General features: G+C 41.4%; 1 protein-coding gene across 1 annotated transcript in view; it reads left to right on the forward strand.

Annotated features, from left to right (window-relative positions):
- Nucleotides 1-24,236, forward strand: part of LOC122794282 (histone PARylation factor 1) — a gene marked incomplete in the record, with an annotated part of 658,055 nt that overhangs the window by 56,671 nt on the left and 577,148 nt on the right. The window contains 1 exon segment of the mRNA XM_044062558.1: nt 14,874-15,039. Coding sequence (XP_043918493.1) covers nt 14,874-15,039 — 166 coding nt within the window.

Raw genomic sequence — 24,236 nt, forward strand, 5'->3', positions numbered from 1 at the left:
CTCCTCTATGCCTCTCCCATCTTGACCAATCTGCCAAACTGATCTAAATAAAATGGAATCTTGCTACAAGATTGCCAAATTTGCTACTGAAGCCTCATATATGTCCCACCACTTTCTATCCCTTAAGCAACTCAACTGGCTTGTTACCTCATATACTAGTTCTCAATCCACTCTCTATAGCACACAAACTCTACTACCTTCCTGAGATAATCCCAGCACTTCAGCACCTAATTCAGCCCCACATTCCCTCTAGAGCCTTAAGATCTAGTAACCAGAACCTCATAACTGTCATCAAACATAAAACGAAGCTGGTAAGTCCCTCTTTGCCAAAATCATTGCCAAAACCTGGAACACACTACCAAGCCAAATAACTTCTACTGCCTCCTTTAGTCAATTCAAAAACTCCTGAAAACCCACTAAGTAACTGGCTATGCTCATGCCACTCACCAGGCTAATCCATACCAAGAGAATTTGTCAGGATACAGCTAAGTGTAAAGAGTTTCTCCCCTGAAAGCTTCCAAACCAGTACCTTACAAAACTTAACTGCAAAAGAAAAAAAATGTACCTCTGATTACATTTCTTGCAGTAGACAATCACTAGCATGATGTCCTGTTTTGTGTGTGTATATATAGTATGCTATATGTATGTTTGTTAATCACTAGCATGTTGATGTTCTTCGTGTTTCACTGTTGCAGTCATTACATTTGGGTTACCTGCCTGCAAGTAGCAGTCAGCCGGCCTGAATACCAGAGTCTTGGATTCCTGCGTGGGATGCTTTCTCTTCTTCCATAACGTCAGAGGTATAAAACATGCAGCCGACGCCATTACATCAGACTTTCTTGCTGCGCAGTGCCCGCAGCAGAAGCAGTTTGCAAGTGCCGATCGGCCAACTCCTGAAATTTTCATTTTCGAGTTTCAGAACCGAAGTCTTCAAAAAAGCCAAGTACCCCGTTGGGGATCCTTTTTCTTGCTCTTAACCGATGTCAGTAAAAAGTTAACAATTGTCTTACCTGTGGAAAGTAAATACCTCATAAAGATTTTCATTCATACTGCATTCCTTGTGCCTTATTCGACCCCCGAACTATTTGTAGTCTGTCTATTTTTGCAGAAAATTATTTTGCTACTCTGTTTAACTATCCAGAAATGGCTTCGGTCAGCCACCCGACTGCCGATATTCCGAAAAAAGCGTAAGGATAAAGACAGAGACCGCATAGGTCCAAAACCGCCGATGATGCTTCTGTTAAGCTAGTTGCCAGTTCACCGGTACTCGGTGAGGTGCTTTCACAGCCCCTGATACCCACTACTTCAGATTCGCAGGCCTCTACTGAGACCCATTCGGAGTCCAGTATGCCGGGATGGGTCCGGAGCCGCTGTGCAGGCACCGGCTTCTGATGGTGTATTCAGGCCTACAGATTTGCATTTTAAATCAACGCCATCTTCTTCATCCAGGCCTAAAACTTGACCGACTCCTAGAAAACCGATGTCCAAACCACATGGTCAGGCCCATATGCCTAAAAAACAAATGCTTTGAATGGCTGAAGACCTTATTACTTTAATAAATAAAACAAAATACATAATTACTTTAATAAATAAAACAAAATCCACGTCAGCAGAACTAGCAGCAAAGAGTCCAATATTAAGTGTTTACTTATTTTTTGTCAGCAAATCGGTTCCATTCATCACGTTTTGTTTTTCTTGGTTTTAAACATTTTATGTTCAGACACATTTTCATTGACAATTTTTCATTTTATTTTGGTCAGTTTGATTTTAAAACACAATTTGTAAATACCTGACTTTTGTATGCAGTAGCACTTTAAGAAGCTTTGAGATCAGCTTTTTCCCACACATTGATGTCAGCGAGTTTTAACCAGTTGGTTGGTCCATTCAGATGGTACCATGGTGTTGTTAATTGTGTATTTAATGAGTTTTTTTACATTTGTTACCTTTTGATGTTTGTCTGAAGAAGTTCAGTTTTCTTGAACGAAAAGTGGATGTTAATAAAACACTTAATATTGGACTCTTTGCTGCTGGTTCTGCTGACGTGGATTTTGTTTCATTTATTTTAGTTTGTTTCAACTTCTGTTGCTTCAGACCTTATTACTTTAATTAGGGGAAGCCAGCCTTCCCCCTCTAAGAGACCTAGAACTGATTTTCTGATCAGGATTCTGATATTTCTGTTTCTTCTGATTACCAGTATTTGCCCTTTTCTACTTATGAGGATTCTGATGCAGAGGATTCCATTCTCTCTGCTTCCCCAACACAAGATTTTCTTTTGGTGAAACCTTGCACACTCGTATGGAGCATTTCCACTTGGAAAGCCAGGATTACTCAGACTCCAAAAAGAGGATTAGGGAATTCTTACTCCTTCCTCAACACAGGCCTTTAGCTATCCCTCCTGTTCTGGACATTTTAGATGATGCCTTCTTGGATCCGCAGACACTTTACCCCCAGCTCCCAGAAAACGTCACTGGTATTAGAGTACCTGACTCTCAAGTTCCTCCTTCAAGAATCCTACTGCGGATCCAGAGACCATTTCCCACGGACCAAAGGGCATTAAGGCTACTGCTGCCAAAAATCCTACCCCTTCTTATACAGATTCTAGTGCCTTGGACAGATGGGGTAAGAAGGTATGCACTTCTGCTACTTTGGCCATTAGGGCTTTAAATTGCCAGTTTCATATGTTAAAGTACCAGCAGCATATTATGGGACTACTTAAACAGAAAATGATGTTGATACCTGACTGTGCTGAACACAAAGAATTACAGGATTTAATGCATTCTGCTGAACAAGTTGGTAAACATACTTTGCAATGTGGTTTTGACTCTTTAGAAGCATCTTGTAGGGCTGCTGTCACTGGGTCTGTACTTAGAAGGCATGCTTGGCTTAAGGAGCAAAACTTGCCAGATCATGTTAAAGCTAAATTACTGGATGTTTCCTTAAACCAAGACCGCCTGTTTGGCAACAAAGCAGAAGAAGTCCTCAAAAAGATGGAGGGAAAAGCTAAATCTATGCAAACTGTAAAAGATTTCCTGCAAGTACAGCCTCCCAGGTTTAGTAGGCATTGGCCTTCAAAGAATTGGTCCTTTCCAGTCTCTTCTAGACCTTCTCAGTCCAAACCCAGGAACAGCAGACCACCTAGGTTACAGTCTCGGGCTACGCACAGGCCTAAGCAGTGGGGGGCTCCCACTTCCAAAGCAGGAAGTAGTAAGACACCCACCTACAGAAAAATGTCACAGTGACTTAACCTTAACCCTTCCAAGCCCTGCTCAACTGCCTGCTCCCTTAGGAGGAAAGCTCACCCTGCATGCAAAAAACTGGGAACTAGTTACCCAGGGCAAATGGGTTTTAACTATAGTTTTCCAAGGATACAGATTCCACTTCCACACCCTACCAACCCCAAACGATTGGCCAGACCTACCCACAAATCAGTGGGCAGAGGCTCAACAGTAGGTTCTCTCTCTTCTAAGTATCCAGGCTGTTCAACCTATCCCAGCAGAAGAAAGGGGACAAGTTTTTTATTCAAGACTTTTCTTGGTACCCAGAAAAGGCAGCACCTGGCATCCTATCCTGGACCTCTCTATTCTAAACACCTTTTTGGTAATCCCAAAATTCAAAATGCTAACACTTCAGCAGCTGCTTCCTATGCTAGGTAAAGATGCCTGGTTGGCAACCTTAGACTTAAAGGAAGCTTACCTGCACATTCCAATAAGGGAATCTTGTAGGAAATACCTAGTTCTCTGCACTTCCCTTTGAATTATCTACTGCGCCCAGGGTATTCAGTGTCTAGCTCCAGCTATTGCATTTTGCAGGCAGAGAAATATTCAAATATACCCATATCTGGACGATTGTCTTGATTCAGGCAGAAAGCCAGGACTTGCTATTAAAACATCTGGCATTCGTAAATAAACTTCTGACCTCACTGGGGTACACAAACGAAAAGAAATCTCCGCTAGTACCCTGCCAACAGATTATATTCTTGGGAGCAAGCAAGCTTGAAAACAACTTCCCAGATGGCTTACTTCACTCCAGAGAAACAAGTTTATTTGACAACGTACTTCAAACTACTGGCCACAAAAACCCAGCTATCTGCAAGGAAAATTTTGCAAGCCCTAGGGGTCATGGCCTCTTGCATTTTACTAATTCCATATGCAAGACTGCATATGAGGAAACTACAATGGTATCTAAAAAGCCTATGGTGTCAACATTCACAGGACCTGGAATCAATGATTCCTATCAGTCCTTGTATAAAGACAAAGTTCCTTTGGTGGGCAGAAGCCTGCTACCACAACAAGGGGCTCCCTTTCACTCTACCCCGTGCCACCCTAACAACAGATGCATCAGACTATGCATGGGGGGCTCACTTGGCAGGGCATTACATTCTGGGCAAATGGAACCAGAGTCAGATACACCTGCATATCAACCAAAAGAAATGTTAGCTGTACAGAATTCCCTGACAGCCTTCAAAGACCACATCCTTCCAGGACAATTATGGGTAAGGACAGACAACACCAAAGTTATGTGGTACATAAACAAGCGGGGGGGACCCACTCGTATTGGCCATGGCTCTGTGGAACACAGTCTTGAGTTACCAAGTGCACCTACAAGCTCAGTTCCCGTCACGCAAGCTAAATTCACTGGCTGACTACCTAAGCAGAAATCTCATGGACCCGCACGAATGGAAACTGAAACCAAAATTATTCAACCTCTTGAGGAACAAATGGGGGACTCCAGAGATAGACCTGTTTGCCTCCCCTCAGAACTACCAATTGGGCAAATTCTGCACAAGGACTTCCCACAGTCAAGCTTGGAAAGTGGATGCATTGTCCTTTACCTGGGAAAGCCTCTCTGTTTATGCCTTTTCCCCCTCTGCCTCTCCTCTCGAAGGTTCTGCTAAAGATCAAACAGGACAAGCCAAGGACAATGCTAATTGCACCAGACTGGCCTCGCCAGCACTGGTACCCCCTCTTGCGCAGTATGATACTGCTGGAGCCATGGCACCTACCTCACCCCCCTTCCCTGCTGTCCCAGCAGGCGGGCCAGATTCTGCACCCTCAGCTTCAAACCCTGAACCTTGCAGCCTGGCTGATTTACCTGAGCTCTCCAATAGCATCCCTCAGTAAGCAGGTGCTAGATGTCATTCTGGAAGCAAGGAGGCCTAGTACTAGAAAATCCTGTGCTGAAGTAGAAAAGATACTGTTCCTGGAGCCAGACTTGGGGGATGGGCACAATATTGCCCAGCTTACCTCATGTTCTTCAGTACTTAACAGAAAATGCTCCACAAGGGCCTATCCTTCTCGTCAATTAAAATTCATGCCTCTGCCATTTTAGCACGTTATAATACTGAACTACCCCTCTTCTCTCACCCCCTGCTAAAGCAAATCCTCAGAGGGGCTAAAAATGTAAGGCCCCCCAGGTGAGCCCCTACTCCAGCCTGGGACCCTAACTTTATATTGGAAAAGCTCACTCTCTCTCCATTTGAATCAACTGCAACTGCAGAGTTGAAATTCCTTTCTTGGAAAACAGCCTTCTTTCTAGCCATCACTTCAGCAAAAAGAGTGGCTGAAATACAGGCCCTCATGGCAGTGGAGCCCTTCATTGTCTTCCATGCAGACAGGGTTTCCTTCAGGAACGGTCCTTCCTTTATGACCAAGGTGGTGTCTATTGTGGCCCTAAATCAGTCCATTCATTTGCCTACCCTTTTCCCGAATCCACAAAAGAAAGAATGAATACTGCACTGACGTGCACAGACAACTTAGATTTTATTTGGACAGGACTAAGCCTCTCAGAAAATCTGAACAGCTTCTAGTTGGCTTTGCTACAGGGGCAGATGGAAGCCATTTCAAAGCAAACCATTTCTAAATGGATAGCCCATTGCATTAATTTCTACTATAAGCACCATGGAAAACCTACCCCACAGGAGATAAGATCACATTCCACCGGGGCTGCATCTACCTCTACAGCCTTTCTCAGTGGAGTCCCTACCAGGCAGCTGCTGATTCTGATGAGGCATGATCCTCTCTTGGCAGCCTATAGCTGCTTTCATAGAACAAGGCAAGGGCACAGAAATAGTATACTTATACTTCCCTAAAGTGTGTTTACAACTATTTACACTGTTAATGTCTTTTTTACAGTTTGTACAGGAAAAGAATGTAATAAAATTATTTCATCTCAAAAATGGCAAAACTTACACCCCCCCCCAAAAAAAAATGCAGTTCTCCACTTGCATGTTTTATAGCAATGCTGGTTAGACACTCCTTCAGCAAAATAAACAGTACCAGAAACAGATAATTTAAAAAGAAGTTCCTGCTCCTGGATGAGGGTGTTATGTAAACTAGAAGGGCAGGATTGCAAGAGGACGTGCATAAATTGTACACAGGACATTTCCCAGTTAAAAAAAATGTGGAGGGATCTTCAACTCTGAAGTGTAGTAGAATGATGGGCGACTTATCGTAGAATCCTGACCGTGAGATAGAGCTTTTAAGTAAGATGGCTAGTTTGTATATGTGTTATGGGAGTCGTGCAAAATGAGAAAAATGCTTCTGCTTGCCTTTAATCATTTTCAGTGGTGTGATCGATAGGGGAAAAAAAACACATCTGGGAGAATAAACAGTCTGTTATCCCATAGTTGTCTTTTAAAAGTAAGGGGAAGCACCAGTATCTTGGAAGAAAGCTGTGGTGGCAGTATTTCCTGAAGAGGGTAAAAAAAAAGTCAGACCCGGCTTCATAGAGACCCATTTCCTATTTATTAAAAACCATGGTTATAAAGTGTTTATATTAGCAGAAAGAATGCCAAAGGGATTGTCAAAATTGATAGATGTGGCTCAATGTGGTTTTGTGGTGGGGAGGCAAACATTTGACAACATTAATAAGGCAGTGATCCAGATGGAAGCGGAATGTAAGAAAATATTGCTGCAGTTGGTGGATCTTAATGCAAATAATGCATCTGACAGAGTAAGCTGGGATATTGTGAGTAGGACAGAGGAAGCTTTTGTATTCCCTGATGCAATATAGAGGAAGCAGGCATAGCTTTCCTCTTTCTCCCTTTATTTGCTTTATAGTTGGTCATTAGCTAGGAAAATAGGGGACTCAGAAATTTAAGGATATAATTGGTATGATAATCAAGAAAAGTTTGCTTTATTTGCAGATAGTATTATTTTGTACTTAATCCTGAAGAGGACTGGGGTGAGAAAGAGGTGTTGTGAAACATTTTATTCAAATCTGAGATTTGAAGCTCTTGTTTATGGGATAGTAAGATGCAAAGAGTAAAAATGTGTAGTCCCTTCAGTTTTGTGTAATAGGGCAGGTATATTTCTAATGTGTAGTCCCTTCAGTTTTGTATAATAGGGCAGGTATATTTATATCAACCATATAAGTTGGGGACAGTATTTTTAATAGAGTTGAAATAATTTATCTAGGAGGTAAAGAGGACAGACGTTTAAATGATATATGCTGATCCTCCCATTACAACAAGATGATTTAAGGTTACCTGATTTTAAAGGGATATTTTAGAGCTATGCAGTTAAGACTGCTATACATAACACAAACAGAAGGTTGTAACTCAAAAGTGAGAAGGGATGATGATGAAACTTCGGAGGAGTTAAAAGAAGTAAGGAGGGAGTGGAATTTTTCACACACAGTTTGTTTTTAAGTGTTTGTCTTTCAATAAACACTTACTTTTATGTGTTTGGTCGTTTATTTGGAATCTGAATAATCCAGTTGCCGTGGTGGTGCTCTGAAGTCTCCACTTGTTGCTGCTTTATTATTTGTCGTCTTCACCTTCAGCGGGATTTGGAAGTATTTTTCTCCCATACAAATTGTTAGTCATAAAGTTGCACAAAGTAATCTAAGAACTAAGCCAGCACTGGAAGATGTTCATCGTGTTACCCTGCTGTAGTCATCACACTTGGGTTATCCTGCTGTCAGGTGGTCCCGCAGTCTGCCCGAATTCCAAAGACTTGGTCCGGCATCTGTTGTTGTCGCTTCTTCCCTTACTTCAGTGCGCCAGGAATATGAGGAGCATCTGACGCCATTTTCTTTAGTCTTTCTTGCCACGCGGTGCCCGAAGCAGAAGCAGTTCGCAAGTGCCAGTCGGCCGACACCTGAGATTTTCGAATAGAGTTTCAGTCCGAAGTCTTCAAAGCTAAGTACCCCGTTGGGGAACCTTTTCATGCCTCAGTCCGATGTCAAAAAAAGTTAACAATTGCATTTCTTGTGGGAAGCAAATACCTCATAAGGACTTTAGTTCTTTTTGTATACCTTGCCTAGGCCCAGACCACGACGTCACTGGTTGTTGGTTTTGTGCTAGGTTCAGTAAGCGAACTATAAAGCGATGCTTTGATTTTGCACAACACTACTTCGGTAGGAAATTTAATTACACTATGCCGTTGGAGCAACCGACTACCGGCGTGCATAAAAAACACAAAGATAAAGAAAGGCAGCCTAGATCCAAGCCAGACTCCGAGGCCTCGGCTGGGCCGGTCGCCAGTTCTCCGGTTTTCAGTGAGGTGCCTACGCAGCCCCTGGCTACCGCTGAATTGGATCCCCAGACCGCTTCGGATTCTCCAGCAGAGAGTTTTAGGCCGACGCAGCCATTTTCTTTAGGCCCTACCGACATTGCAGAAGGAGTAGCCGGTGCTGTAGAAACACCTTCAGTTTCTGAAGGTGTCTTCAGATGGACTACTCTCACCATAAAATCTTATGCTAAGCTTAAGACTCCTCTAAAACCAAAAAAGACCACACTTCAGTCTCCAGGTCAAGGCCCTATGCCTAAGAAACAGATGCTTAAAATGGCTGAAAATTTGATTTCTTTGATCAGGTGTTCCCAACCTCCCCCCTGACAAAAGGCCTAGACAAGAGGAGGATTATGCCTCCTCTGATCAAGTGTCTGTTTCCTCAGGCTCCTCTGAGGAACAGGATTGCTCCTTTCCCCCTTATGAAGATTCTGATGCTGAAGACTCCATTCCCTCAGCTTCTCCCCCTGAAGATTATTTCTTTGGGGAAACCTTGTATACCATGAGGGAACATTTCCACTGGGAAGGTCAGGACTACTCAGACTCAAAGAAAAGGCTCCACGAGTTTCTTTTACTCCCCCAGCACAGACCACTTGCTATCCCCACAGTTTTAGACATTGTGAATGATGTTTCCTTAGAATCTAGTCTAAATCCAGACTCTCTGCCTCCTGCTCCAGCCAAACCAGATAGATACTGTAGAGTGCCTGACTCTCACAAATTCCTATACAAAAGCCCTGTTGCTGATCCAGAGACAATCTCCCAGGGTCCCAAAGGGGTTAAGGCTTCTATGGCTAAAAATCCTGTACCCTCTGAAAGGGACTCTAGAGCACTAGATAGGTGGGGGAAGAAGGTTTACACCTCAGCTACTCTAGCTATGAGAGCACAAAATTGCCAATTTCACATGCTTAAATACCAGCAATTCCTAATGTCTCAAATAAAACAAAAGATGGGCATGCACCCTCAACAGTTTGAATTCAAGGAAATGCAGGATCTGTTGCATGCAGTTGAACAAGTGGGCAAACATACTTTACAATGTGGTTTTGATGCCTTGGAAGCTTTCTCTAGAGCAGCTTTACTGGGTCTGTTATACGTAGGCATGCTTGGTTAAAGGAACAATCTCTGCCTGATCATGTTAAAGCAAAGTTACTAGATGCACCCTTACAGCAGGATGTCTTATTTGGGGTTAAAGCAGAGGAGGTTTTAAAGAAAATGGCAAACACAATGACTTAAGCCTCAAACTGCCAAGCAAAACTCTCTTGGCAGCTCCCTTTGGTGGAAAATTAGCACTTTTTGCAGACAACTGGCGCATCGTCACAAAGGACAAATGGGTCCTAGACATTATCTCACAAGGATACAGATTCCATTTCCACACCTTGCCAAGGATAAAAGGAATGCAAACCTGCCACAAAACCAATGGGCAGAGGCACAAAAACAAATTATAGCTCTCATGGACATGAGAGCCATTCAACTGGTACCAACACAGGAGCAAGGCCAAGGATTTTACTGCTTGGAGACCCATTCTGGACCTTTCAATTTTAAACACCTTCTTGCAAGTACCCAAATTCAAGATGCTAACACTACAGCAGCTTCTTCCCATGTTGGGCAAGAAAGCTTGGCTAGTAACGTTGGACCTCAAGGAGGCATACCTGCATGTCCCTATCAGACAAAATTGCAGAAGATACCTCCGTTTCATTGCAGGTTCAACCCATTACCAATTCTCTGCACTGCTCTTTGGCTTCTACTGCGCCCAGGGTCTTCACAAAATGCCTGGCACCAGTAATTGCATACTGCAGACAAAGAGGAATTCAAATATACCCATACCTGGACGACTGCCTCATCCAAGCAGAAAGCAAGGACATTCTCTTACAACACCTGGCTTTTGTAAAACATCTTCTAAATTGCTTAGGGTACACAGTAAACGAAAAGAAATCAAAACTAGTGCCCTCACAAAATATGACATTCTTGGGTGCCAGCTTGAATACAACGGCCCAGATGGCTTATCTGATGCCAGACAAACAACTACAATTAACTCAGTACTTCAGAACAATGGCAACAAAGACCCAACTCCCTGCAAGAAAAATTCTGCAGGCCTTGGGCTTCATGGCATCTTGCATACTACTAATACCATTTGCAAAACTGCATAAGAGGAAATTACAATGGTACCTAAAAAGCGTATGGACTCAACACAGCCACAGCTTGGAAACAATGATACCTCTCATTCCCTGCCTTCAACAGGAGTTCCAAGCTGTGGCTGTGTTGAGTCCGTACGCTTTTTAGGTACCATTGTAATTTCACAGGCATGTCATCTCAACAAGGGTCAGCCTTTCACCTTACCCCCAGCCAGGCAAACTATGACAACAGATGCATCTGACTATGCCTGGGGGGCACACATGGCAGGACGGTGCATTCAAGGCATATGGACTGCAGATCAAAGGAATCTGCACATCAATCAAAAAGAATTGCTAGCTGTGCAAAATGCTCTGGCAGCCTTCAAGCACCTCTTACATCCAGGACAGCTTATCATAAGGACAGACAACACCACAGTAATGTGGTACATAAGCAAGGGGGTACACACTCCTACCCTCTATGCAGGCAAACAATGACCTTGAGGAACACAGCACTGGCTTACCAAGTTCAATTACAAGCTCAATTCCTGCCAGGAAAAAAGAACACATTGGCAGATGACCTAAGCAGAAACATCATGGATCCCCATTAGTGGAAACTGGATCCACAAGTATTTGCAATGATAACTAAAAAATGGGGGCACCCAGACATAGTTTTGGGGGCTGGCAAACAGGTCTGTCAACTAACAAAATTTTGCACAAGGACTTTTCACCATCAAGCTTTTGGAAAGTGGACGCACTCTCATTCAGTTGGAAAACGCTGACAGTATATGCCTTTCCTCCATTACCCCTTCTCACAAAGGTGCTGCTGAAAGTCAGGATGGAGAGACCCCGAATTATACGCATTGCCCCAGACTGGCCACGCCAGCACTGGTATCCACTATTAAGGAATATGGCCCAGGGCACACCATGGATTCTACCACATTACCCATCTGCTCACACAGCAAGAAATTGGATTCTACATAGCCAGCTCAAAACCTTAAACTTGGCTGCATGGCAAATCACCTCGGCAACCAGCCAGCTCCTCTCTCACAAGCTGTTATGGATGTTATTCTGGAGGCCAGGAGGCCCAGCACTAGGAAAGCTTACTCAGACAAATGGAAAAGGTTTTGCGCCTGGAACCAAGCTAAAGGCCATAATACCCTTCAGCCTGACATACCTCAGATTCTGTGAGATGTTACACAAAGGGCTTTCTTTTTCATCTATTAAAATCTACGCCTCAGCTATTTCAGCTCCCTACAACATGGATCCTCCCTTATTTTCACATACACTCCTAAGGCAGTTTCTCAGAGTGACCAAAAACATTAGGCCTCCCAGGAGAGCACCAAGACCTACTTGGGACCTCAACTTTGTTCTGGAAAAACGTACGCTATCTCCTTTTGAGCCAGCTTTCTCAGCTGACTTAAAGTTTATATCATGGAAGACTACCCTGCTGCTAGCAATTACTTCAGCGAGAAGAGTTTCAGAGCTTCAGACACTAATGGCAGTAGAGCCTTTCCTCATCTTTCATCAAGACAAGAGTTTCTCTACAAACTAATCCTCCTTTATGCCTAAGGTGGTATCCAGTGTGGCTCTAAATCAAACCATCCATTTACCCACCTTCTTTCCAAATCCACAGAACAAAGAAGAACCAAGCTGAAGGCCATAATACCCTTCAGCCTGACATACCTCAGATTCTGTGAGATGTTACACAAAGGGCTTTCTTTTTCATCTATTAAAATCCACGCCTCAGCTATTTCAGCTCCCTACAACACGGATCCTACATTCCTTGGACATTCACAGGCAGCTACGTTACTACTTGGATAAAACTAAGGTTTTCAGAAAATCTGACCAGCTTTTTGTATCCTATGCTACAGCATCACAAGGAAAGGCCATCTCAAAACAGACCATTTCCAAATGGATAGGACATTGCATACGTTTTTGCTACACCCACCATGGAAAACCAGTTCCTGGTAGCATAAGGCCCCACTCTACCAGGGCAGCAGCTACATCTACAGCCTTCCTCAGGGGGGTGCCAACCAAGGATATTCTGGAAGCTGCAACTTGGAGTTCAGTACACACCTTCACTAAACATTACCACTTTACTCTTAAGACTAGAGCTGGCTTCGCCACTGCAGTTTTGCAGGGCCTTCTAGCCTCCTCTAACCCTGTTTGACTCCACCTCCCATCCTTAGCTTTGGGATTCTACCCAAGTGTGATGACTGCAGCGGGGTAACACGATGAACATAGTACAGTTTTGTACCTACCATAAATGTAGATGTTCGAGTGTATACCCTGCTGCAGTCCAGGTTACCCACCCTCCATCCCCTCTGACCTAACTAAGACCTTTCTATACCTTAAAATCTGTTACAACCTTTGTGGTGTATTTGCTTATAGCTGGAGGGATTTTTTGTTTATGCTACACTTTTTATTATTGGTACTATCTACTGACCACCATTTGGGGGGGCACCTGACATCTGGGGCAAGAAAAACTGAAGAAAATGGCGTTGGATGCCTCTCATATACCCCTGGCGTGCTGATGTCAGGGAAGAAGCGACAGCAACCGACGCCGGACCAAGACTTTGGAATTTGGGCAGACTGCGGGACCGCCTGACTGCAAGATAACCCAAGTGTGATGACTGCAGCAGGGTATACATGCGAACATCTACATTTATGGTAGGTACAAAACTGTACTTTTTTGCAGTAGTGATGACTGCAAGTAGGAGTACAGAAAATAGGCAGGAAGGGGCTGGAATTTACTAGAGAGAACTGGCAAGGTATTGCAAGCAAATAAGTAGACAGGGAAAGGTACTAGAGTGGGATTGGTCCAAGAAGATGGTCAAGCAAAGTTCTCCATTAGCGCTCTTCAAGAAAAATCTTGAGTGGATGGGACATGGGAAATACATCCCGGGGATCACTTCTGTGTCTCTGCTGGACAGTGGCACAGGAAAATAATTTCTTGGGTGGCGTAAGCTATGGTACCTTGCTGGCTAGGCTTACGTAGGCCCTTGGGCCGATAGCCTAGTACCTACCTATGAACTGCAAGTTAGACTGCCTTCCTATCAGCAATTGATATGGAGTGTAGGCAGAGAGAAAGGGATGGGGGGTCCAAAGTGAAAGACCTCTTCTGGCAGAGATTTTAGTTGAATCCAGAACAGAAGTTGCTGTGATATAGGGGAAAATTTAATAGGGCATTTGTACGAGAAACTGTTAGAAACAGTCAATGGAGGTAGAAAAGATTGGGAAGAGAGACTGGAAAAGCAATTTACAAGAGAACAATGGGAAAACGTGTGTCTAACAAGAATGCAACAAAGTCCTGAAGGTTTAGGATTTTGACTTGAAGTATTTGCATAGGTATTTTTGTACCGAAGTAGACTGACTTTGTTGCCCATCACACCTCCAACATTTGCTATCTACCTGAGGAAAATAGTTAACTGGGAAAATGTCTTTTAGGAGTGTAATGAGCTGGTAGATTTTAAAAATTCTGTACAGTGTTCTCCTCAAAATTGTGGGGGTGGGGCAAATGGTTTGAACTAAGGAAATAATTCTTTTGAGCTAGAACACAAGATATGAATTTCTAAGATGTTACTGGGAAATGGAAATCAAAATCTAAACCAACTATATTTGAACTGCTGAATATTGTAAAATAACTGGAAATGGTGCCTTTAGAAAAGGGAAAAAACAATTTACATATAACTGGAGTTTGTGTGAACTATACATGCAAAATGTTGGTTAAGAGGAGGATTAATCTGCATATTTATTATAAAATAATAAGTTAATTGCTTACAAAACAATTATATAGAGAGTAAGTAAACATACAGTGTAGATGTAATAGACAATTATAAGGGGAAGCAAGAATTGATCGACCTGTGTAATGCTGGACTAAATGAGAGTTGTTGTTATAAAGAAAAAGTATATGGAATTTATACTATATGTAAACTAAAGAAATGTAAGATGCTTGCTTATTTTGTTAATGCAAATGTACCTCTGTCTCAAGTGATAATTGCTTAAAAAAAATTAAGTAAGCTGACAGGCAATTTGAGATAAAGTTGAATTGCATCACAAATCTATGAGTTAGCTGTATATTTTTCATTTCAATCATAAGTACTAAAGTGCTGTCTAACTTGCATAAAACATAACCAATACTCACTTCCAAATATTTAGTAATGCTTCAGTTTATTTAGTTGACTATATGAGCTGAGGAAAAGACAGGGTCTTGGTAGAAGAGGGAGTAACTCAATTTTCCTTGTTCTTAATGTAGTGTGTTCATCTGAGTGAAAGTGCTGAGAAGAAAGGAAAGCAAGAAAAGGCAGATGTACCTGAAGATGTACGAGAAGAAGTCGAGAGACTGTATGGTTTTGTAATGCCAGAAGATTTCTATCATTTCTGGCAGTTATGCCAGGAGATGGAGTCTAAAAAATCCTACGGTGGGTAACCTAGCCTTTATTACTTTACACACATTGTGCAGGAAAGGTTCTATTACTGTCTGAGGCTTCCAACTGTTAGGGTAAAGAGAAGAGAAGAAAACCGACATCTTGGAAGCAGAGACTTTAGGCAGGTATAAATCTGCATGGTTTAGAGAATTCATTAGGAGTTACCTCTGTCAACCAACTTTCGTGACCAATGTTGGTGCACCTCTATCACCATTCATTCTTCATTGTCCGTCACTAAGATTAAAGAATTAAGTGGAAAAAAATTAATTGTGTGTTTCAGTATTATTTCTGCTAACTGTTTGCAAAGGGATGAGGATTGTCTGAGTTTAGTTATTAGTTTTAGAACTACACAATGTTTCTTCTTCTGTTCTGAATTAAGGAAACTACAGGTACTCTGGATTCTGGTTAAAAAGCTTAGAAGCTCCATGATTTTAACTTGTCATTCATAATAATATCAATAATATGTGTTCCAACTCCCAATGGTATAAGCAGTATATTAGACAGTGTCGGTGCTAACTTTACCCCACTTGTCCATATTGTTGTGCCCTACTATACCTGAAAGCATACTCTGAAAAATCACATTAGAACAAGTTTTAGAATGCCTGTCAGTCTACAAATGAATGTTTCTGTGAGACCAAATAACATAACAAGCTGCGGTTTCATCAGTGCCAAGTATGTGCTTTCCAATCCTCTACTTGAGCTGTTCAGTCTGTCTGTCCATAGAGTTTGTCCCTGATGCTTAGAGAACAGTTAGTGTCTCTTCTACACAACAGTACCTCTGTGTAGACCCAGGTATGGGGCATCATCTTTACTGATCTTACATATAACATATCCTAGCAGAATTTATTTGTGGAGACATGGGCAACTTAACTTGTCTAGACCCCACTCAGTTTGGATTTTTAAAGGGCAAGTCCTGACTACTGAAACTTCTTTGAAAAAGTTACATAGGCTGTGAATAGTGGACATTCTGTGCACACTGCTTATCTTGACTTGGCCAAGACTTTTGACATGCATCTACCTTGCTGGTATTAAAAAAGTTAAATTTAAAATAAACCTCTGTATTGTCCACTGAATTTCAAACTATCTATCCAATAGATTCAAAGTAGTGAAAGTTGCTGGTACCCTTTTGGAATGTAAAATTGTAACTAGGTGGGTACCACAAGGATCAATGACTGGCCTTTTCTTGTTTGCCATTTATTTTGCAGACAGTCCCCAGGCTGATAACATTTTGAAGTGTGGTTGACCAAGTTTACTGATGACTGCAAGCTGTGTACTGTTATCCACTGATAATAAACTGCTCCAAAAAGGGCTGGACTGTGCCCATGCCTGGTGTACTGCAAGTTGTCTCGACCCAAATGCAAAAAAGGGCAACATACTAACTTTTGGCAAAAAAACCCAAAACTCTTCCACCTCATATGTTATAAGTGATCTCTTCTTCAAACAGATAAGGTCATAAGAAACCTGGGTACTTAAGTAGATCGCCCCCATTCATATTTGCAACATAGTCTTCAGTCTGGCCCCAGTAAATTTCATAGGGAATATCTTCCTTCTGAGGCCCATCATCAAATGCTCCCTTTGGTATTTACAAAGCTAAGCTTACCACTCGACTGAAAAAGTCCCAAAGATTTAACCCCCCCAAAAATTAAAGGTTTTACATCCTTCAACTATCCTGATATGTTAGCACAGTTTTCCTTAAACTCAGTAGCCTGCCAGCCACTCCAAGGTGATCTGTGTCTTGCTTTTCAAGCCATGAAAGAGACAGTGCTTTTAATCTCCTATTTCTTTGTAAAACTGTTGGCTGTACAAGCACCTCTGCTAGGGACACAAACCTGTACTAACAAATTTCCCTGAAGGGAATAGGTTCTTAACTCCGTTTATTTCAGCCTATGGAATAAGATACCATTAAAGGTCAATCAAAATATAACATTGCTTGCCTTTATATCTAGTCTTTGATTGGATGGGTACATATTAAATATACACCAGGATTATCATATATGGCTCTTCTTGGTTTGGGGGATAGGCACTATTAAGTACACCTAAAGTTGGCAAGAAGTTTAAAGTATGTTTTCTTACAGGTGAATATTACTAGATGTTTTATGTTCCCTGTCATTGCTCCCCTAGTATTGCTCTTGTACCGGTTTAACTTTTGTTGTAGTAGTGGCAGGAGTCCTTGTGATACAACCTTTAAAGATGCTTGATGAGAAACGAGCTTTGTACATAAAAAAAATGTCCTCTCAGTATGTAGTAGTATCAAGTATTGAACACCGTGTTTATTCTTTTTATTGCCTGTGGGTCAATTTAATTTTAACAGTATAATTTTTGCTTGGAGGGCCAATTGCACTTTTTTATGTTGTTGCTTACATGCTGTTTGGGATATGAGGAGTTCAAACTGACTGAAGGGGGATAATGCTTTTCGGTTTAGATTAGAATTTTAAAGTTTGCATTATGGAGTTTAATACACGGGTGTCAAAGTAAAACTTTTGTCATTAAAAGTGTTGTTGCAAATGTATATATTTTACTTGAATGGTCAGTTTCAGCTGTAAGCACTGTTTACAAAAAATGAAAAGACCATGACACGCAAAAGAATAAAATGAGTTAGCAGATCATTAAAACCCAAACAGTAGGCAGTAAAAACAGAACACCTAGGCAGTAAAAACAGAACACCTTGATAATCAGACTCTGTAGAACATTATGCTTTGTAATTGTAAATTGGTGTTTCAGAATTAATTTTTCATATAGAGTAAGGGGAACAGTCTGAATTTCACTTCATTGCCACAGTACACAATCTGCAAAGTGTACTGCAGTCAAAGATCTCATTTTAGCTGCTGTCCTATCTCTCTTGGGAGAAGGAATGAGTGATAAATAATGTAGTAAAGGAAAAATGCAAAAGGTAATGGAGGGTGGCCTAATGGTTAAGGTGTTTGCCTTACAAACACAAGGTGCAGGGTTTGACTCTCACAAGGGAAAATTGGCTAGGCTTAAAATGGCTTGCAAGGGCAGTTAACCTAGTACTAATCTATGAACCTAAAAACATTTGATATGTTTTGTACTGTAAAAGAGCTAACTATGTAACTTTGTTTTCATGTTAGAATAAAATGTTGCACAGTAAATGAGTCACAGGTCTGAACATTAGACATTACACTAAGTACAGTCCTTCCAAACCAGTTATTAATCAAATCATACTTAAATGAAAAGTGGGTACTTGCGTATTATCGCAACCACATTTTCCGACATGGTGGACTTTCTTGTCTTTTACTCAAACAACAAAAACGGAGTGTAATCAGGAAGGGTAGACTGTTAAAAACTCTTCTGGGATGTTGGTGTGTTTGTAAAATGTTTAAGGGTTCAAATTTGAGGATTTGCAGCTAGCGTGCTTGAAAGACGTCAAGCATTGAATTCAGTGATCATCACAGTGGCTGCGGGTATATACGTACGTTGGCCAGAAAGGAGTGTGGGCAAGTTATAGCGTACGATGTTTAGACACACACACACACACACACACACACACACACACACACACACACACACACACACACACACACTTCCAATGGATTAGCTACTTTCGAGCACGCCAGGCACAAATCCTCACATTTGAAAACCCTTAATTGTTTTTACAAACCCACCACCAAGATCCCACAAAAGAGTATTTTAGCAGTGTATCCTTCCCGATTACTTTGTAAGAAGTTGGACAGGGTACTGCTTTGCTTCTCTTTTCTGATGGCTTTCTGTTCTCAGGGCAAAGGCTGTGAAAAAGGAACGCGTTTTAAATGGAGTGGGGGACTTGCTTAACTGACATCATGAGATGCTGGCAGTAAATGGGGAAACCTGTTTCTCAAACCTTATTTCTTCAGCCGTTTCAGTGAGAAACCTTCCTGAAAACCAGAACACATTACAGAAATAATTTCTCTGAGGTTTCTTCATACGTCATTGGTCCCAGTTGACACAAGGAGAAGCAACCAGCATTAGCACGAAAATGTGGTTGCGATAATACGCAAGTACCGAAAAGTGTATGTTTTATGTAGACAAGCAAATCCCAGTCCACAGGTGGTAGGCAGAGACAGTTTTGTATATTTGTATGATAATGCTCGAGGTTGCACGACTATATTATCTACTCCAAGTCTCTCAAAAAACTGTATCTTGAATACCATTTGAATGCTAAGTTGGTTAGTCTGTCACTATTTTTTTCTTGTCCGCGCTCCTTTTTGACACAGGCCTGTGAATGTCGACTGGAATGTCTGATTATGTTTAAACTAGCACAAACAACCAAACCAAAAACCACCTCCAGAGGAAGCCTTAATAGGCAAAAATAGTAAAATGAAAAAAAGGCTTCCACTACAACGAAAAGTTCACTGAGAAATTCTGTTAAAATGTAGGCTTTAATAAAATGAAGAAATGAAAAGCACAAATTGTGCTATTCAGGTTGCAGGTCAAACAGGATAAGCGCTTTCAGTTAAAAAAAACCTTCTTCAGATCCTAGTGTGTAGACCTGACTTACTGCTGTTAAATAACGATCCTTAATTGCTCAACCAATCACCTACAGCAATCAGATGCACGCCTTCCTTAAGCCTCCATTTCATTTCTTAATTAGGCTTCTCTCTTTCAAAATAGGTTTAATTGGAACTACTCTGTTGAGCCCTGGAAATAAATTAGCTCTGAGTTACATGATCCATTTGCTTTCTTCCTTTTCAGCTTTGTTGACAATGTCTCCTCCACGAAGGTTAGTAGTCACATTTGAGATAACCATGAAGCTAAATGAATGCCCTGGATTTTCATACACATGTCCATATAGGGCATTGGTTACCACTTTATTCTTGATGTCTAACAGATGGCGAAGTATCCGTTCCTTAAACTTTCTATTGGTCTTTCCTACATAATAGGCTTGGCACAAATTACAAGTGCCAACGTATATAACATTCTTGGTGTTGCAGTTGGCAAAACCAGAGTACTTATAGCATTTGTTAGTTACCGGATGAACAAAACTGTTGGAACATTTAATGTGGCTGCAAGCTTTGCAAAAGCCACATTTCCAAGTTCCTAACCTATTTCTTCCTTCTGTACTCTGCTTGTTAGGTATTCCATCATAGTTGCACAATATTATTCACTTGCATACCCAACGATATAGAAATAGAAGCAGTAAGGGACTTTGCCTCTCATTTTGAAGTAAACATGGATGTGAACCTAGTATGCAGCTTCCTGGAATTGGTCCTGGAGAGCAATGTGTTCCTCTATGATGAGAGCTACTATTGGCAGAAATGGGGGGTAGCCATGGGCACCCCCTGTGCAAACAGCTATGCCAATATAGTCCTAGCTGAATGGGAAAGGCAGTGGGAAATGGATACGAAAAATGAATGGAAGGAATGCATCATCTTTTACAATAGATTTGTGGATGATGTTATATTCCTATGGAAGGGCAGTATGCAACGCCTAAATGATTTTGTCAACTATTTAACAAGTACGACTAGCTTTCTAAGATTCGAAGTGAAAACATCAGCAAATGAGATTGAGTTCTTAGACATGAGAATTTCAGTGAATAAAAGCAAAGGAATCGGCACCACTATATTCAGGAAACCTGACTGGAGGAACCATATGCTATACTACAATAGCATGCACCCGAGACATGTTTTTCAGAATATTGTTGAAAATCAAGTGACTAGGATATCCAAGCTCTGTACTGACTATGATGATTTTCTGCAGGAACAAGACAAACTATTACAGAATTTTGCTTCAAGAGGCTATAATGAAAAACAATTAGTCATGAGTAAAGGCAAAGTAATGTACATTCGATACAACAAAAGGCAACCATACTACTCGAAACAGAAGCAGAGTGATGTGAAGAAAGGTGGGAACAGCAACAGTCTCAGATGCATGATGACCTACAGCACTGACTCCTTTGATGTCCGTGAAACCATCAAGAAATTTTGGCCAGTCTTAACTGCTGACAATAAAATTAAGAGAATTGTAGGGGAAACGCCCAAGTTTGGTTATAAAAACAAGAAGAACTTAAAGGATTTATTGTGCAACTATGATGGAATACCTAACGAGCAGAGTACAGAAGGAAGAAATAGGTTAGGAACTTGGAAATGTGGCTTTTGCAAAGCTTGCAGCCACATTAAATGTTCCAACAGTTTTGTTCATCCGGTAACTAACAAATGCTATAAGTACTCTGGTTTTGCTAACTGCAACACCAAGAATGTTATATACGTTGGCACTTGTAATTTGTGCCAAGCCTATTATTTAGGAAAGACCAATAGAAAGTTTAAGGAATGGATACTTCGCCATCTGTTAGACATCAAGAATAAAGTGGTAACCAATGTCCTATATGGACATGTGTATGAAAATCCAGGGCATTCATTTAGCTTCATGGTTATCTCAAATGTGACTACTAACCTTTGTGGAGGAGACATTGTCAACAAAACTGAAAAGGAAGAAAACAAATGGATCATGAACCTCAGAGCTAATTTATTTCCAGGGCTCAACAGAGTAGTTCCAATTAAACCTATTTTGTAAGAGAGAAGCCTAATTAAGAAATGAAATGGAGGCTTAAGGAAGGCGTGCATCTGATTGCTGTATGTGATTGGTTGAGCAATTAAGGATCTTTATTTAACAGCAGTAAGTCAGGTGTACACACTAGGATCTGAAGAGGGTTTTTTGACTGAAAGCGCTTATCCTGTTTGACCTGCAACCTGAATAGCACAATTTGTGCTTTTTATTTCTTCGTTTTATTGAAGCCTACATTTTAACAGAATTTCTCAGTGAACTTTTCGTTGTGGTGGAAGCCTTTTTTCATTTTACTAATGTTTAAACCAGCAGTTTATTCCCCATTTTTTGTAACTAAATCAGTGCATTTCTCTCTAAACTGTCAGGACCATGAACTGAACAATCTGACCACACAGTTGCTCCTGCTGCCCATCATATTATTCCTTTGGGTAACTCACTTGGTACAAGAAGCTCATCCTCATGGTGGCAGCTGAGCATATGCTGGCTAACTGACTTACTAGGCCTCATTATGCGAGTCAGTTGTTAGCTCTCATTGGGTGTACTTATTCTTATTTATCCTTTCTATGTCGTGATTGGCATTCTTTTGCTTCCTGCCCTCGAATACTGTATCCATTTCCATAGTGCTTTTCCCCTTTGTAGGTGCCTCATTAACTGTTGTAAGTGGAACTGTTACCAATTTTAAGATGGGTAAGGTACAGGTCTCTCAATTTTTGAATCTGTTATAAGAAGTTATGTACTCGCCATAACGTTCTATGTTTGTTGTCCATCTCACCTATATTCTTGCTGTTTGGGTTTGGAGCCATTCTCTGCTCCTACTTGGCCAAATACTAAAGCTTGAGAGCTTTCACTGGCTAGAGGCTAACTCCCTATCCCATGATGCTCTGGGCCAAATCTCCAGATCTTGTTTGCAAGCAAAAGACAATCACAGCAATTTTGTCAATGTATATACAAAAGATATATATATATATATATATATATATATATATATATATATATATATATATATATATATATATATATATATATACATATATATTTAATATCGTATAAGGACAGGAACAGAGACTCCAAACCATCAAACTATGTGCATAGTATACAGTTATCCACCAGTTCCTCCAGGAATACAGGATAGGAGAAGGAGGGTGTGATGCAAGAATATAGGAGAGATGGACAACAAACAGAACATTATGGTGAGTACATAACTTAATGTTATGTTGTCCTATCTCGCCGTTGCTGTTTGGGACAGCGTCCCTAGCACCTTTATCCTATGGTGGCTCAGTCAAAGAGACTTTCTACTACAGTGGATCCAAAGGCGGACCTGTTCCGGGAGGCCATATCTACTTTGTAGTGAGTGGTAAAAGTATGAGGTCTCACCCAAGTTGCGGCTGCACAGATAGAATCAATAAGAAGTCCTAGCTTGAAAGGTAGAGGATGTTGAGACTGCTATAGTGGAATATCCTCTTACCTTCCCTGGTAGATGCTTACCCTGCTTATTGTAGCAGAAAGAAATGCAGTCAGTAAGCCACTTGGATAAGGTTACCTTGGAAACTGATGGTCCTTTCTTTTTGTCCGAAAAGGACACAAAAAGCTGGTCAGATTTCCTGAAATCTTTTGTCCTGTGCAGGTAAAAACATAATTGTCTGAATATCCAGCTGGTGCAACTTCTATTCTGCCTTGCTATAGTTCGGAAAAAAGACTGGCAATTCAATGGAGAATTATTCTCTGAACAGACTTTAGGAAGGAAAGGGGGATTAGTTCTCAAGGAGATCCTATCCTTGTGAAAACTGATATACAGAGGATGAGTAGAGAGAGCTTGTAACTCCAATACCCTTCTGGCAGAGGTTGTGGCTACTAAAAAGAGAGTCTTCCAAGACAAAAACTTCAAATGACAAGATGATGCAGGCTCAGAGGGTGATAAAATTAGCAACGTTAGCACGAAATTTAGGTCCCAAGGGGCTTGGGGGTTCTCTGATTGGGGGATTGAGTAAGAAGGTACCTTTTGAGGAAGGCCTTAACCTTTGAGACATAATCTGTACTCCCATTTCTCCAGTATAGAAATTAGAAATGGCTGCCAGTTGAACCCTAATTGTAGCTGCAACAGCTGCTTCTTCAAAAGTTCAGTAAGAAAGTCTAAAATTATAGATATGGAAGCTGTAAAAGGCTGTGTTCTGTTTCGCAACCCAGCATGAAAATCTTTTCCACTTACTGGAGTATAAATTTCTCGTGGATGGTTTATGGGAAGAAATGAGAATAATATTCACTGCAGGGGAAAAGGGGCAGCACCTAGCTATGTGTGGGATTGGAGCAGCCATGCTGTCAACTTCTGGGTTTGGACAGATGGAACTCCCCTGAAGAATGGGTCAGGTTGTCTGGAATTGGATCCAGAATTCAAGGTTCCTCCAGCAGATGGGTCCAGAGAAAGGGGAACCAAACTTGACAAGGCCAGTAAGGAGCAATAAGGATCATAGTTCTTTTCAACAGTCAGGCCTTCTGAATGACTTTGGGGATTAGAGGAAAGGGGGGAAGGGCATAGAGTAATCCCAGGGGGCCAATCATGAACCAGTGCATCCCTTGGTGACTTCCCCGGAGGGGAAATGAGAGTAAAGTTGCTGCATTTGGTATTCATGGACGTAACGAATAGGTCGCAGCAAGGCTGGCCCCATTTCTGGAAGATCACTTCCGCAAGCTCTGGT

The sequence above is a fragment of the Protopterus annectens genome, chromosome 2.part1 (assembly GCF_019279795.1).
Source record: "Protopterus annectens isolate FY-2018-M chromosome 2.part1, PAN1.0, whole genome shotgun sequence".
NCBI classification, from domain to species: Eukaryota; Metazoa; Chordata; order Ceratodontiformes; family Protopteridae; genus Protopterus; species Protopterus annectens.